Raw genomic sequence first — 13,317 nt, 5'->3', positions numbered from 1 at the left:
ATTAATGTCAAGAGCTTGGAGCCGGCTTTGAGCTTCAAACTCAACACCCACCGTAAATTTAAGAAAAGGAAATGTTGACAGCGGTACGGCAACACAACAGACCACATCAGCCGCGTGTTTTTTGTTTTGACGTTTGATGCCGTGCGTAACGTTTGATTCGCGACCAGGACGGGGAGCTTGTTTTCGATTAGCGGGGCTTTACTCTCTCAGCGCGCGGGAATCTTGATTGTTCCCTTTTAGCCGCTAATGAGACGATGATTTATCAAACGCCGCCTGGCTACGAATATTGAGCGGCGTTGCCCATCACAGAGGAGCCACGCGGCTCCACTGGAGGAGCATACATGTCGCAGCGTTACAGCTACTCCACAGACCACGTGCATCGAACTCGGCCTTTTCCAAACCATCGGCTCACTTGATTAAGAAAATACGATTTCAATTGATTTCCTCAAGCCCTAATTTGTGAGAAGTCGGTATATAAAAAAAAGAATATCAATCTGAAATGAGTGTCATATGAGAGAAGTTAATAAAAGTAATGGATTTTTTTTTCTGGTGGTAGCTGAATAGCAATATCAGAATATTAGAGAGAGAGAGAGAGAGAGAGAGAGAGAGAGAGAGAGAGAGAGAGAGAGAGAGAGAGAGAGAAACCGAGGAAGAAACCAAGTGGGAGGGAGTGTGTGATAATCGAACAAGAGAGGAGCGCTGCGGTCCTGGAATCGCATGCGGGTCCGCGGAGTCATCAGCAATGCAACGATTCTAAAACGCGAGAATATGATTTTCAATCGACACAGGATGCGACCAAGTGGGAGCGAATGAGAGGAGGAATCAACTGCTAAACGAGATAATTACTGTCAGAGATTACAGAGGGACGGAGAGAACGGGGCACAGAGACAGAGAGGGACTGAGATGACAGAAACAAAGAGATCAATGTGTGCAGGCAAAATAAACGTGGTTAAAGTCTGATCCTTGAAACATTTCTGCCTCGTCAGGATTCATGGTATGCTCGGAAGTTAAAGAAGTCTTTTCTGAGGAAAGTTTAAGTGGTTGGTTGGTTCTGGCTTACAGTTATCAGCCGTTCAGCTGAAGCCTTTCTGAAGAGGTTTACTCAGTGAAAGATCTGTATAATGAGGGGTAGTCCGCTTGATTTTTGAGACTGATTTGAGAGTCTAGAAAATCCAATAACAATGTATTGCCCTATAGAATGTATTTACATAAACACATAACATTCTTTCTTTTTTTTGTCCTTTAAAGAGTAACCTGAATCTTGCCTTTGCTGACCTCAGGTGGTTTAACGTCTCGCCTCGCCGCAGTGATGTAGAAGCGTACCAAGAGGTGCGTCAGTACACTGTGATGTCACTGTTGGGTGCCGTTACAGGTGTGAGGGGTGAGATTCTGGGTGAAACAGGATATTTACTGAAAGGTGAAACTGTACAGTTGGAAAATAAACTATGCAATGTTGCCCAAACTATCTGTGGCATTCCTGCAATGCATTTTCTTTAGTTGTCTATTGCTCAATGAGGAGGTATTAAAAACACACTCAGTGGCCACTTTATTAGGTACACCTGCACAATCGAATGCAATACTGCAGCTCTGTCGTAACATCTTCATGAAGTGTTTTTACTGACATTGTCGAATACGTGTAAATTCAATCACATGTTTATTATTTAGGTAGTAATACATATGGTTTGTGTTGTACCGCACTACTAAAATCAATGCTCAACAATATCATTTTATGAAGACTTCTATGACAGTGTCAACTAAAAGTTAAAGGGACAGTAGAGTTCAGATTACTGAAAGGACTTTGCTGTTCAGTTGTTATTTTTTGGCACTTTCAGCACCACAAGCCGAGTGCCAATTATAGTCCAATCATCAGTTCAATAATATTGGACAGAAGTTAGACATCTCTAAGGCTAATATCTCAAAAACCTGCCTCTCACACCAAAACAATCTAGATTGACAGATGGCACTGCAGGTGAAATATGCCTTTTTTGATTTTGGGGGGGAACGGTCCCTTTAACATTTTGAGCATTACAACAGTAGACTTTATAGAGGAACAGTTGTATTGCATTGCATTAGAGGTTGGGGTTTATTAAAATGCATCATGTACGTGTGTGTGTAGTAGTGTAAATTGTGATATTTTAGTTGTATGAAGTTGGTCAAAATGGAAAATATGGATTTGTACGCATCTCTGATATCTCATCTGGGACAACTCATAACCGCAATATATTAAAATAATTAATGAAAGCAAAGCAAAACATCAAAAAGCTATTTTTCATATTTTTCAAATGAATTTAAAACTGACGTTTTAAAATACATGTTTAAATATGATCAGATTTATTAACTTGCTCATCTGAACTCCTAGAACTTCACCTTGGTTAATACTGTAATAAATAATAATGAGGTGTGCTAGACTGTGCGTGTGGGCCGATGTGTATGCGTCCACCTCCAGGTATGCTAATGCTGTTATGACTGGCTGGCTTCATTACTGTCTGTCTACAACACACTGGCCAAGGTCAGTGGAGGCTGCAGAGATGATAGGGGGCCAAACCCATGAGCACAAATTAATCTGCTGTTTAATCTAATAATGCAGCGGGGCATCGGGTGTCTCAGTCCTATTAACACAACTGTAATTGCATTTGAGGAGGAATGGATGCACGCAGCCCACAAGGGTACGTTCACACTTGCGTGTACACCCGAGTTCATCAAACACAAATCGAATTGTATTACACAAGCACACACGGGTGCGGACATACCACGCACAGTCACACACAGGTGCGCACACGCACGCACGCACGCACACACACACGTATCACACGGATGTTAGGTTGGGAAACGAGAAGAGAAGTGCGGTGCTTACTGGTGAATTCAATCCCAGCAATCACCGGGTGAGTGCATGTGTGTCCATGTTTATGTGGCACGGAACGACTTAAAACCGCCGAGCCCTGCTCATTAGCATGGTAATGTCCAAACAGCGGGGTGTAGTCGCAACAGCAGCGTATTATTAGGATTCATCTCATTAGGCTTTCATGAGATTTTAAAGTTAACACCAAATAACTTCAAAACTGAGTCTGAGATAAAACACACAGCGAGGTCCTGCGTTTACTCTCCAAAAGTTAATCCCCCCCCCCCCCCTCCCGGAGACACTGCAGGGCCGGCGGCGACCTGGAACGCTGGCCCACGGTAACAGGATCAGACCAAAGTCGTCGTCACGCTACGGAACTTCAGCCGACATTTACGGATACAAGTGGTGACTTCAAAGAGCTGATGGAGTGCACTTCTTTGGTCTGTGCTGGAGGAACCGCGCTGTCTTCACTTTCACCGTAAGCAAAACGCACGATTTGAGTTCTCATAATGGGTCGCTCACGAGGGTCTAGGGAACAGCACGCGCGTGCGACACTTACCGCGGTAAGATGGATGACTCCCTGGGAGGTCACCGGGCATCCCATGAAGCCAACGAACTGCAGCTCAGGACAATGCTCTGCGACGGCTCGCACGGACCGATCGGTGACCTGGAGGATAGAAAAGCAGAGGGAGGACGGTTTAAACCTCTTTACCGTCACAGGTAAAATAGTTACTGGTATTTGTCAAGAGGATCATGTTTTTCTTTGATTTAATTAATTCACTCAACACAGGTTAAGTATGTTTCATTTATTCACATTTCCAGGATCTACGTCTGGGATTCAAGGTTTAAGTTTTGAGTGAGTGTGTGTGTGTGTGTGTGTGTGTGTGTGTGTGTGTGTGTGTGTGTGTGCGTGTGTGTGTGTGCGTGTGTGTGTGTGTGTGTGTGTGTGTGTGCGTGTTTTGCATTTGACGAACAGCAGAGAAGAGGAGGATCACTGAAGGAGGAGAGGAGCAGGAGGAGGATACCGGAGAAAACAGCTAAATAAGCAGCGTGGGCGTCGGCCTATGATGGATGGACCGCTGGCCAGCCTTCACCCAGCCGCCCATTAACAGCTCATAATAGATCAGAGATCGATAGGGAAGCAGAACATTTCCACCAGCTCCCACTGTACACATCAATATGGGTATCAATAACCCCCCCCCCCCTCCCCATCACACTCAACACTGCAACAATATGTGGGAGATTGTTTGTCCTCTCTGAAGGCTTCTACTGAAGGCTTCCTCAAACTTTTCGTCAATCACTGACAAAACAAGATGCGAACAAGAGAGAGACAGAAGAGAGAGAATTGACTGTAAGCTGTGATTAATCGGGGAAATGAAGAAAAACAAACATCAACGAATGCTAGAGAACAAAACAATCACTTTTTCAAGGCTTCCCTGTCAAAGTCTTCAATGTTTCTTTCTGAAATTCACAAGAAAATGCATTTGAATACATGCGAAACGCACATCAACTAGTGACGGATGCATACAAAACACTAACTTTTCCTCATGAACTTAAAAATATTTTTAAAAGGCTGTCAGAGTGCACTGAAATCTAAGTCTGACATGTTTTGAAAAGTCAATGAAAAGAATGCCTGAACTTGGATGAGGATGAGGAGAGACATTATGAACGTTTAAATACAAGACGGCTCAAGAAGACTAGGGCTTGAGAAGGAGGCATACTGTAAGTTACAATGTACCATTAAGGTAATTCAAATGAATCAGAAACTATTTAGGTGTAATCTGTTGTTTTCTCAGGCACACTTAAGCCGCGTTGCCACCAAGTAGTCCAGTTCTGTTCAGTTCATTAAACATTAGAACAGCTATTTTCTTGTTTCCATTAACAAAAGTTGTGGATAGCGCCTGGTAGCCGATCGGCTGAGAGTCCCGCCTACATCTGCAGTAGAAACACGGCATAAGGAAACGGACCTGGAACCAAAAGTGAGTCGAGTGGAACGGAGCCCAGGAAACGCGGCGTTACAAAAAGGCAAAGGAAACACAAAAAAACACGTCTGTAGAGCTGAAGGAAACTCAACGTCTTGAATTTGCTATTACGTATCCGTTGGTGGACTTGCCATCAACTCCTAGAAATGTCATCGACAACTCTTCAGATCAATAAGAATCGAGTGAAGGGAACAGCAGGGAAAAGCTTTGCAGCTTCCTGATTCCCTCTTCTGTTTCCGATGCAAAAGGAGGATTCTTAATGTTCATAATGCAGGACGGTTTACAAACCTCCTGAGCAACTGTGCTGCCCTTTAAAAAAGATGATTAATTACACTGTTGAGCATTCCTTTACGACCGATATGCTCGTCCGTGTACTTTTTGGTTCCGGGGTGATGAGTGCACCTCTGTGTCGTTGCGCTATGCTTTAGCTTAGCCCTTTTAGAGTTGAAATGTTTTGCAGGGTTTAGATGCGCACTGCTAGTGGACGTCACACTGTGACCAGACAGCCGGAGCCATTGTCCCTGCCTCACTTCTGTTCAGCCCGAGCACTGGCGTGCTCATAGATCCATTTGACGCCCCAACCTATAGTAACACTGATTACACTACTATTTGTAAGCCTTGCTCCATTACTGATTACTACACTTGCTCATACACCTCGCTCTCTCCCTCACTGGCTTCCTCCCCCGTTCGGGTCTACCTTAAAGGTTACCGAGTCGAGGCAGAGGAAGATGGAAAACCCAGAGAGACAGCCAGAGGAAAGAGAAGTCACAGGAAGGAAAGAACAAGGTGTCCATTCGTCTTTTACCAAGCCACATGCAGCATGGCTTATCTGGGTAAAACACCTCCTATAACTCTGGTGAAGCTCAGAGGTATGTTTCTCACCTTATCAGAAAGAAGACAAAGTGCTTTTAAAGTGCAACATGGTTCATACAGGAGTGTGACTGCGGAGGCCCCTGCAGTCACAGGTGAGGCAGCGGTAATACATTTTGGGGTGTAATTTAGCAAAGAACAAGTTGTTAGAGAAGGAGGTCTGTAAATGAATAGTTGTACCATCGACTGAATGTAATGCTGTCGAAAAAGTCTCTAGGTAAGTATTAGTCTTCTGTTTCTAACTGAAAAACACAACTTCAATTGACAGACAAAAAAGGAGGGCATTGATGCTTTTAACTTTGTAGCGATGCCCAGCTTTATGGGTGGCAATGTTGGTTGGTCGGCCTTACACTTTGGTAAAGACCGTAGACCGTATTTAAGAAGTGGACGTAGCCACCTCGACGTTTTGCAGGGTTTCGAAGCCTTGAGCTTGGCATTTTGGCCGTCGCCATATTTGTTTTTTGGAACCAGAAGTGGCACAAGAGGGTGAAGCCGAGTACAAAACGAACGCTGAATAAGGCTCCCAAAATGTTACCATTAACTTTCATGAACTAATAAAAAAAGAACTGTCACAGGGTTAAAACTCCAAGATCAGACAACGCCCCGGTACTAACCCGTCAATCACAAGGTAGCCCCGCCCTAAAGCATACCCTTCTTTATCATCTATTTGCTCTAAATGGGACCATCATTTAATAAATGAACATCATGCTGTATTGAAGAAGAGTTGAAACTAGAGATTGAGACCATAAAGTCATGTTCACAATGTTTACTGAGGTAATAAATCAAGAGAGAAGTAGAGTCATCTTCTCATAGACTTCTATACAATCTGACTTCTTTTTGTAAACAGAGGAGTCGCCCCCTGACGGCCATTAGAGAGAATTTTAAGGCACTTATGCTCAAATAAACTGGTGAGCATGGTAAACATATCAGCTACACATTAGCATGCTGGCATTGTCCCTGTGAGCATGTTAGCACTTAGCTGTGCCCTCACAGAGCAGCCGGTACGGCTGTACACAAAGGCATCCTGCACAGTATAAGTTATTGTTTTTAGCAGCAGTGGAGATGTTGGGGGGGGGGGGGGGAGCAGGTTGCGAGGGAGCTGTGCATAGTTGAGCAGTATCCTTCCTCCTTCCAACTGTTCTTTAAGCCTTTTACACAAAGCAATAAAACTTCTCACCCAAAACAGAACTGTTCCTCCTGGACACAGCAGTGTGTGCCAGTTGAAGCATCACTGTACTAGCGAGCTTTGTACAGACCACTTTTTTTCAGAGCAATCAATAACGGGATGCACCTTAGAATTCTACGCCTCAGGTTTGGACCCACCGCACAACTCCCTGCAGTCAGAAAAGATTAACTGAAGGTGAGTCAGCGCTCTCGCTCGGAGACACTGATGCATATGGAACCTGATCTGCTGGGCCGGGTGGAGACGGGAGGAAGAGTACAGCGGAGTTGTATTTTTGAGTCTGAAACTTGGAAGAAAAAATAAATAAATTAGCCTCCAGAAGGACCAGTCTGAGCTGAGCAGCTGGCAGGTGTGCTGGCCAAAGCACCCCCCCCCCCCCATCATGGCCTCTGCCAAAAAACCATCAAGGAAAGCATTTTCGGGTTGACTACCAGCACAATCAAAAAGCTACGCACCGCCGTGATCCTTAAATCAGAACCGTCTGTGAAAGAAGCCAACGAATCACAGCAGAGGCCACCCCCAGACTGTCTTTCATACTGGTGTTTGTGTTACAAGAGTGTGTAGTTGCAGTTGTGTGTGTGTAGTCACTTGTGTGCGAAAGCAGAGGAGCAGGTTACACATCTACAGTAACTCTCAGCAGGTGAGAGGGGAGACAGAGGAGAGAAAAAATAAAATTCCACCAGAGCAGAACAGGCCAGGAGGGCATGTACCGTATCAGATTAAGTTTGTGTGTGTGTGTGTGTGTGTGTGTGTGTGTGTGTGTGTGTGTGTGTGTGTGTGTGTGTGTGTGTGTGTGTGTGTGTGTGCGTGCGTGTGCGAGTGCGAATGAGGCCACATGAGTTTGTAACTAAGATTTGTCTCCAACCCACAAACACCAAAAAACCCGTCCCAAATTTCTCTTTGCTCCCCGCCTCCCTCAACCTTTCATGGACTTTGATTTAAAAACACAAAAAGAGACATGGCAGGGCTTTGGAGAAGAAGTGGCTAGCCAAGAGAGGCCTTAAAGCCTTTTAGAAGGGATCTGGTTTAATGGTCTCTGGGTGAAGGAGGTAAGGAAAGCAGGGGGGAAAAAAAATAAGAAAAGTGGGCTGGAATGGTGGAAATGCTGCAGTCATAAAGATAGCCTTTGTGTGTGTGTATGTGTGTGTGTGTGTGTGTGTGTGTGTGTGTGTGTGTGTGTGTGTGTGTGTGTGTGTGTGTGTGTGTGTGTGTGTGTGTGTGTGTGTGTGTGTGTGTGTGTCTTAAAGAGCTGGAAGGTAATTGTTGAGAGTGCTGTGGTAGCAGAATGGGGTAATGCTGTATGTGAGTGTGTGGTTTTTTGTCTGGCGGCGTGTTCTTACAAAACGCTGGGGCAGCACCCAGGGGCCACATCTCATCCAATAAGGGCATTTAAGCTTGTCAATATCGTCTATCATACGACTCGTTTGACTCGGGCGAAAGAGACATAGACGGAGGGAGAGCGGAGCAGAGCGCCGTCCACCTTGTTCGATAGTTCTCCCCCCGACTGAAGTGCTACGCCCCTCCCTTCCTTTGAAACCATCCGATTCTCACCAACAAAAACAACCCGCACACCCTCCCCTCACATCATTAATTTGTGTTCTTTCTTTCTTTAATTCCCTTCTTTGTGCTTATTCGGCCCTCCCTCACACACACACACACACACACACACACACACACACACACACACACACACACACACACACACACACACACACACACACACACACACACGCACACACACACGCACACACACACACACACACACACACACACACACACACACACACTTACTTTCAGGTGAAGCCGGTTTCATCAGCGAGCAAGATGGCAGGGAGTGTGTGGAGGGCAGGCACACGGTAATTTGTCTACGTTTGAAACTCTGATACACAATCGCATACACACACGCACACACACATACACACAAATACACTTTCTAGCCCCCAACTCCCCCTCCAAAAAAAGTAAAACCCTGCAGAACTTTTTCCTGTCATTGCCGACCGGAGCCAGTCGATCCTCGTTAGACCTCCCATCCAGCTGTGGCTGATGGGTGACCGTTGAGAAATGTACCACATCCAGAAGGCACTCCCCTGAGTTACATTGTACTGGTTGCCAGCAGCCATTTGTCAGTCAAACAAGAGTAGGCAGCGTCATTGAGTTGCTAAGCTTCAAGGATTTACCAAATGTTCAGCAACATGGAAACATGTTGTCATCCGGACCGAGGAGAGGATGCAGCCAAGAGCAGCTCAAGTGTAGACTGCAAATGTCATCGAAGATCTTTGTCTGTTTTTGTATTTTGCCGGACGATCCTGCAATTTTATTTTACCCAGAACCCCCTGCGTCAGCATCTCCATTGCGGTAACACAGCCCATTCAAATGACTGAGAGGGTGTGCTGATGAAGAAACCTTACAATCTAAGAAGAAGAAATAAAAGAACTTCCCTTCGCAACACCACCTAAGTGCTTGGACCCGTTGGAAACAAAGTTGCATCCAGTACTACCTCACAGATGCTTAGAATCAGGCCACGGAATATCATAATGTCTTTATGAAAGCTCTCACTGACTGAATCACACGGTGCAATTTCACAGATTTCCAATAAGTGCAATCTCACAGATTTCCAGTATTACCCATAAACAAGGACGCCGACTGCAGGCCTGCGAGGTGCAAATTGAAGTGAGACGATTTTCATCAAAGTTCTGTTCTTTCCGAGGTAATCATTTTCCCCCATAAATACTCTCTTAGGGGTGATACTGCAGTGGGTTCATCACAGCCTTAAAACACACGCACACACAAACTTAAATGCACACTCGTAAAGTTGTGCGCACACACACACACACACACAAAACTTTGTCTCTTTTTAAAGAGCTCAGATGGGCTGTATTGACGCTAAGGACTGGTGATCTGGCAAAAAATCTAAATGAATACTTATCATCCTCTGTAATATCCGATGCCTGGAGACAAAGGCAACACGGAAAGTCATAAAGTTTTACTACAGCGAGGGAGAGTCTCTTTACTGTGCTGTCTCTGTGCTGATGAGCAGGCACTGTGCTCTAAGTGCGGGGCAGTTCGCCCGCAGCTACAAGCGCACGCGCATTGATCAGAAAGGCATCGCAGGCACGACCGAAACAAGAGCTTCGGCGAAGCCGATTCACATTTGAATCTGCGGGAAAGCGAGGCCGCACGAGTTCAGTCTAGACAGATGTGACGCTGCCCTTCTCCGGCGATCCAGCGCGATGCTTTTCTTGGCCAAAACAGGGGGACTCGTCATATTTATGAGACGTGATGAGACAGGAACGCGGGATGGATCACGGAGAGGGACAAAGGAGAAGGAGAAAGAGAGAGGGGGGGGGGGGAAGATGGGAGAGGAAGAGGGGAGAGGAGAGAATGAGAGATTTGCAATCTTTTCATGTTAACATAATGTAACTTCCAGTCTTCAGTGTATTGCTTTGGCAAGCTTGGCTGCCTCTCTCACGCCGGTAAATCCTGTCTGAATATGCATGTGACAGACAGGCGGTGGGGGAAGATGGAGAGGGTGGAGTGACGGGCCAAACAAGCCGTGGGTGTGCGTTTGTGTTTGTTTGTGTGTGTGTGTGTGTGTGTGTGTGTGTGTGTGTGTGATGAGAGCAATCTGATCTTATTAGAGGCCTGACGGGATGGGGAGCCGCGATGAGAGCTCTGAATCACCAGCATCTAATCAATCAGTCTAATTAACCGAGCTTTATGAACAGCGGGCCGAGCCGAGAAAGAATCCGCCGACACACAGATTAATAATGATTACTGAATACACTGCGACGCTTTCTATTAACGATCCGTCTTCGCGGCCCATCCAGCGGCTTTGCATAAGAAGTCGCTTCACTGCAGGAAATCCTCCGAAAACGTATTAGAGCTTCTTCTGTCTCCATCAAGTCTTCAAAGTAAATGAAACAGCGTCCCCGGGAATTCATTTCGATTTAATGAAGCGTAAAGTTCTGAGGGTGCTTCAGCGCGTTGGTATCATAATATAATTGTGCTACATTCATGTCTAAAGTTTTTTTTTTTTTTTTTAAATGTTGGGGCGGACGATTATGAAACCCCTCAGAGGAAGACGGTTTAAATGGTGAACTTTAGAAAACGGTCAGAAGCTATTCTTGTTTGCACTCACACTTTAGTTTAAGACAGGACGAGCCGCTCCCGCCCACCGGGGCACTTCTGTATGTGGAGGTCACAACAGAGAGATAGCCAGTAGTGTGTGTGTGTGTGTGTGTGTGTGTGTGTGTGTGTGTGTGTGTGTGTGTGTGTGTGTGTGTGTGTGTGTGTGTGTGTGTGCTGTCAAGTGCTCCCACCAAGCAGACCTTTAACCACCAGCAGGGGTCTGAATGTGTGTGTGGCGTTACCGTGACCTGCTGGCCGGGCAACACGGGGGCCACAACTGCCAGCGATGACATAACCACTCCCTTACCACTCGACGACCCAGGAGGCCACGCTGCGGGCAGTCTGTGCATCTTGCTTGTTAAAACGACGAGAGTCTCCGGGGTTTTAGTGTAAGCAACCGACACATCTGTCACTCTCTCCATTTGTCTCTCAGCATCTTCTTTTTAACCTTTGTCCGGCTCCTTTTTTTTTTGTTTTTTGCTGGAAATTGTAGGAGAAAGCAGAGCGCGGTCAGAGGGCCAATGTGTAAAAACAAAGCAAGTAAAAGGCCACGATCGCACACTATTTACACGGAAAATCGGCAAACTGAGGGCAAGCCAGAGGCGAGGCAAATAGCTGGTACGTAGCGATGTCGAGGACTCAAGTGGGGCTTTGTAAAAACTGTTATTTTCTCAGGCAAGTGCATTTTAAAAGACAGCGTTTTAATTTGCATGTGGCTGCAGCCTATTGTTGTTTTCTTCATCGATTAATCTGCCAATTCATTTCTTGATTAGTTGATTAATTGCTCGGTCTATTTGTCCATCGGGATGCTCTTTTTTCTCTTAACTATCATGTATGTCAATAATATCATTGAGATCTTTACAGTTGAGAAGCTGGAGTCAACACATGTTTACCATTTCCTGCTTAGAAAATGCTCAAACTTTGAAACTTGTTCTTGAGCACGAGCCAGGCTGAGGGAGACTACGGTCATTCACTTTCACCTCCTGCCATCTACCCGGCGATTCTTCACATACCTCCACTGTGACAAAAAGAAAAAAAAGCCATGAAATAATGTGAAAAGCACACTGTATATTTTTCAAAAATCGAAGCTGCCTCTGAAAGATGACTGTGTTTGAAAAATGAAACTCCCAGGATCAATAGATCCACTTTTCTCCAGCTGTGGCCATCTCAGACACACAAAAAAAAGAAAGAAATCCATGAAAAACTTGCCCGGTCCTTTTTCACATATCTCAAAAACAGTAACTGCTGCCTACTTAGCCCCAATGACTCCAATGCCTGAACAAAACGCAGCATTTTATGCGTTTATTTAATGGAAATCAATTAATGGGCCATCTCCACGTATACACAGCACGCACTTCGCTGCCTTGTCGAGCTATCTTGTCTCGTTGTCGTCGGCCTCGACGATGCCAGGGGAGGACCGAGGCCCGCGTGGGTGATCGCCAAAAGTGATTGATCGCTCGAACGCTCCCCCAACTGAAAATTACCTGTCATTTATTCAGCGGCTTAAGCCCTCAGTTCCCCCCGAAGAGCTGCGCCCCGCTCGCTCTCTCTCGCCGCGACGTGGCCTCGGTGCACGTGTAATTGCACATGAGACTGTGTGTGGGCAGGGGGGGTTGAGTGTCGTCTTCCGGAGACCCCACGACATCGCACTTTCCTCCAGATGAAGAAGAGGTTTTGTTCTCGGCCCGTTTTCCCTAAGGATCAATAACGCTTTGTGGCGTGTCACACAGAAATCAGGAGCCGCTGCAGAGGAAGCCAAGAGACATACTTTACGCCTTTAAATGCAAAAGTCATTACGCCACATTGTGAAAACCCTCCCCACGGTTCTCTGGAGGCTTCGGATCCCTGAGTGCTCCGTTCCCGAGCAACGTATCAATAGTTCTTTGTTGCGTGTCGGACAGAAATCAGAAGCTACTGCGGAGGAAGCCGGAAAAGTCACATTTGACTCCTTTGAATGCAAAGCGGTAACTGTTATTACGCCACATTGTCAGAGCCCTTCAACGCCTCTCTGGAGCTTTCAAATCCCAGTATGTTCTTTTTCCCAAGCACATATTCACTGAAGGGCTCATCCTCAATGTCAACTTACCATATTAGTTCTATGGCTCTGTGCTTTTACGGTGGTGAGAGAGGCCTCAGGCGGGTGAGCGCTGTAGAGCGATAAAAGCGCACGCCAGTTCTGTTGCTTTGACGGTCCCAGTTGTTAGAAAGAAAGAAAAAACATCTCTGAAAGCAAAAAGTCCAGCAGAAGGAGCAGTACAGCGAGATTCGGCATTTAAAAGAAGTACAAACAAGTTGAAGTCGATAACGGTTTTGCA

The 13,317-nt window shown here is 45.8% G+C and overlaps 1 protein-coding gene across 1 annotated transcript in view; it reads right to left on the bottom strand.

The window, feature by feature from the left end:
• fbxl17 (F-box and leucine-rich repeat protein 17) overlaps positions 1-13,317 on the bottom strand; it is a 193,454-nt gene that overhangs the window by 126,410 nt on the left and 53,727 nt on the right. Inside the window, exon 7 of the mRNA XM_079160972.1 lies at positions 3,399-3,506. Coding sequence (XP_079017098.1) covers positions 3,399-3,506 — 108 coding nt within the window. The remainder of the gene's footprint in view (positions 1-3,398; positions 3,507-13,317) is intronic.

This window comes from Pholis gunnellus (assembly GCF_910591455.1).
Source record: "Pholis gunnellus genome assembly, chromosome: 6".
NCBI classification, from domain to species: Eukaryota; Metazoa; Chordata; class Actinopteri; order Perciformes; family Pholidae; genus Pholis; species Pholis gunnellus.
This window is presented reverse-complemented; position numbering and strand designations above follow the sequence as displayed.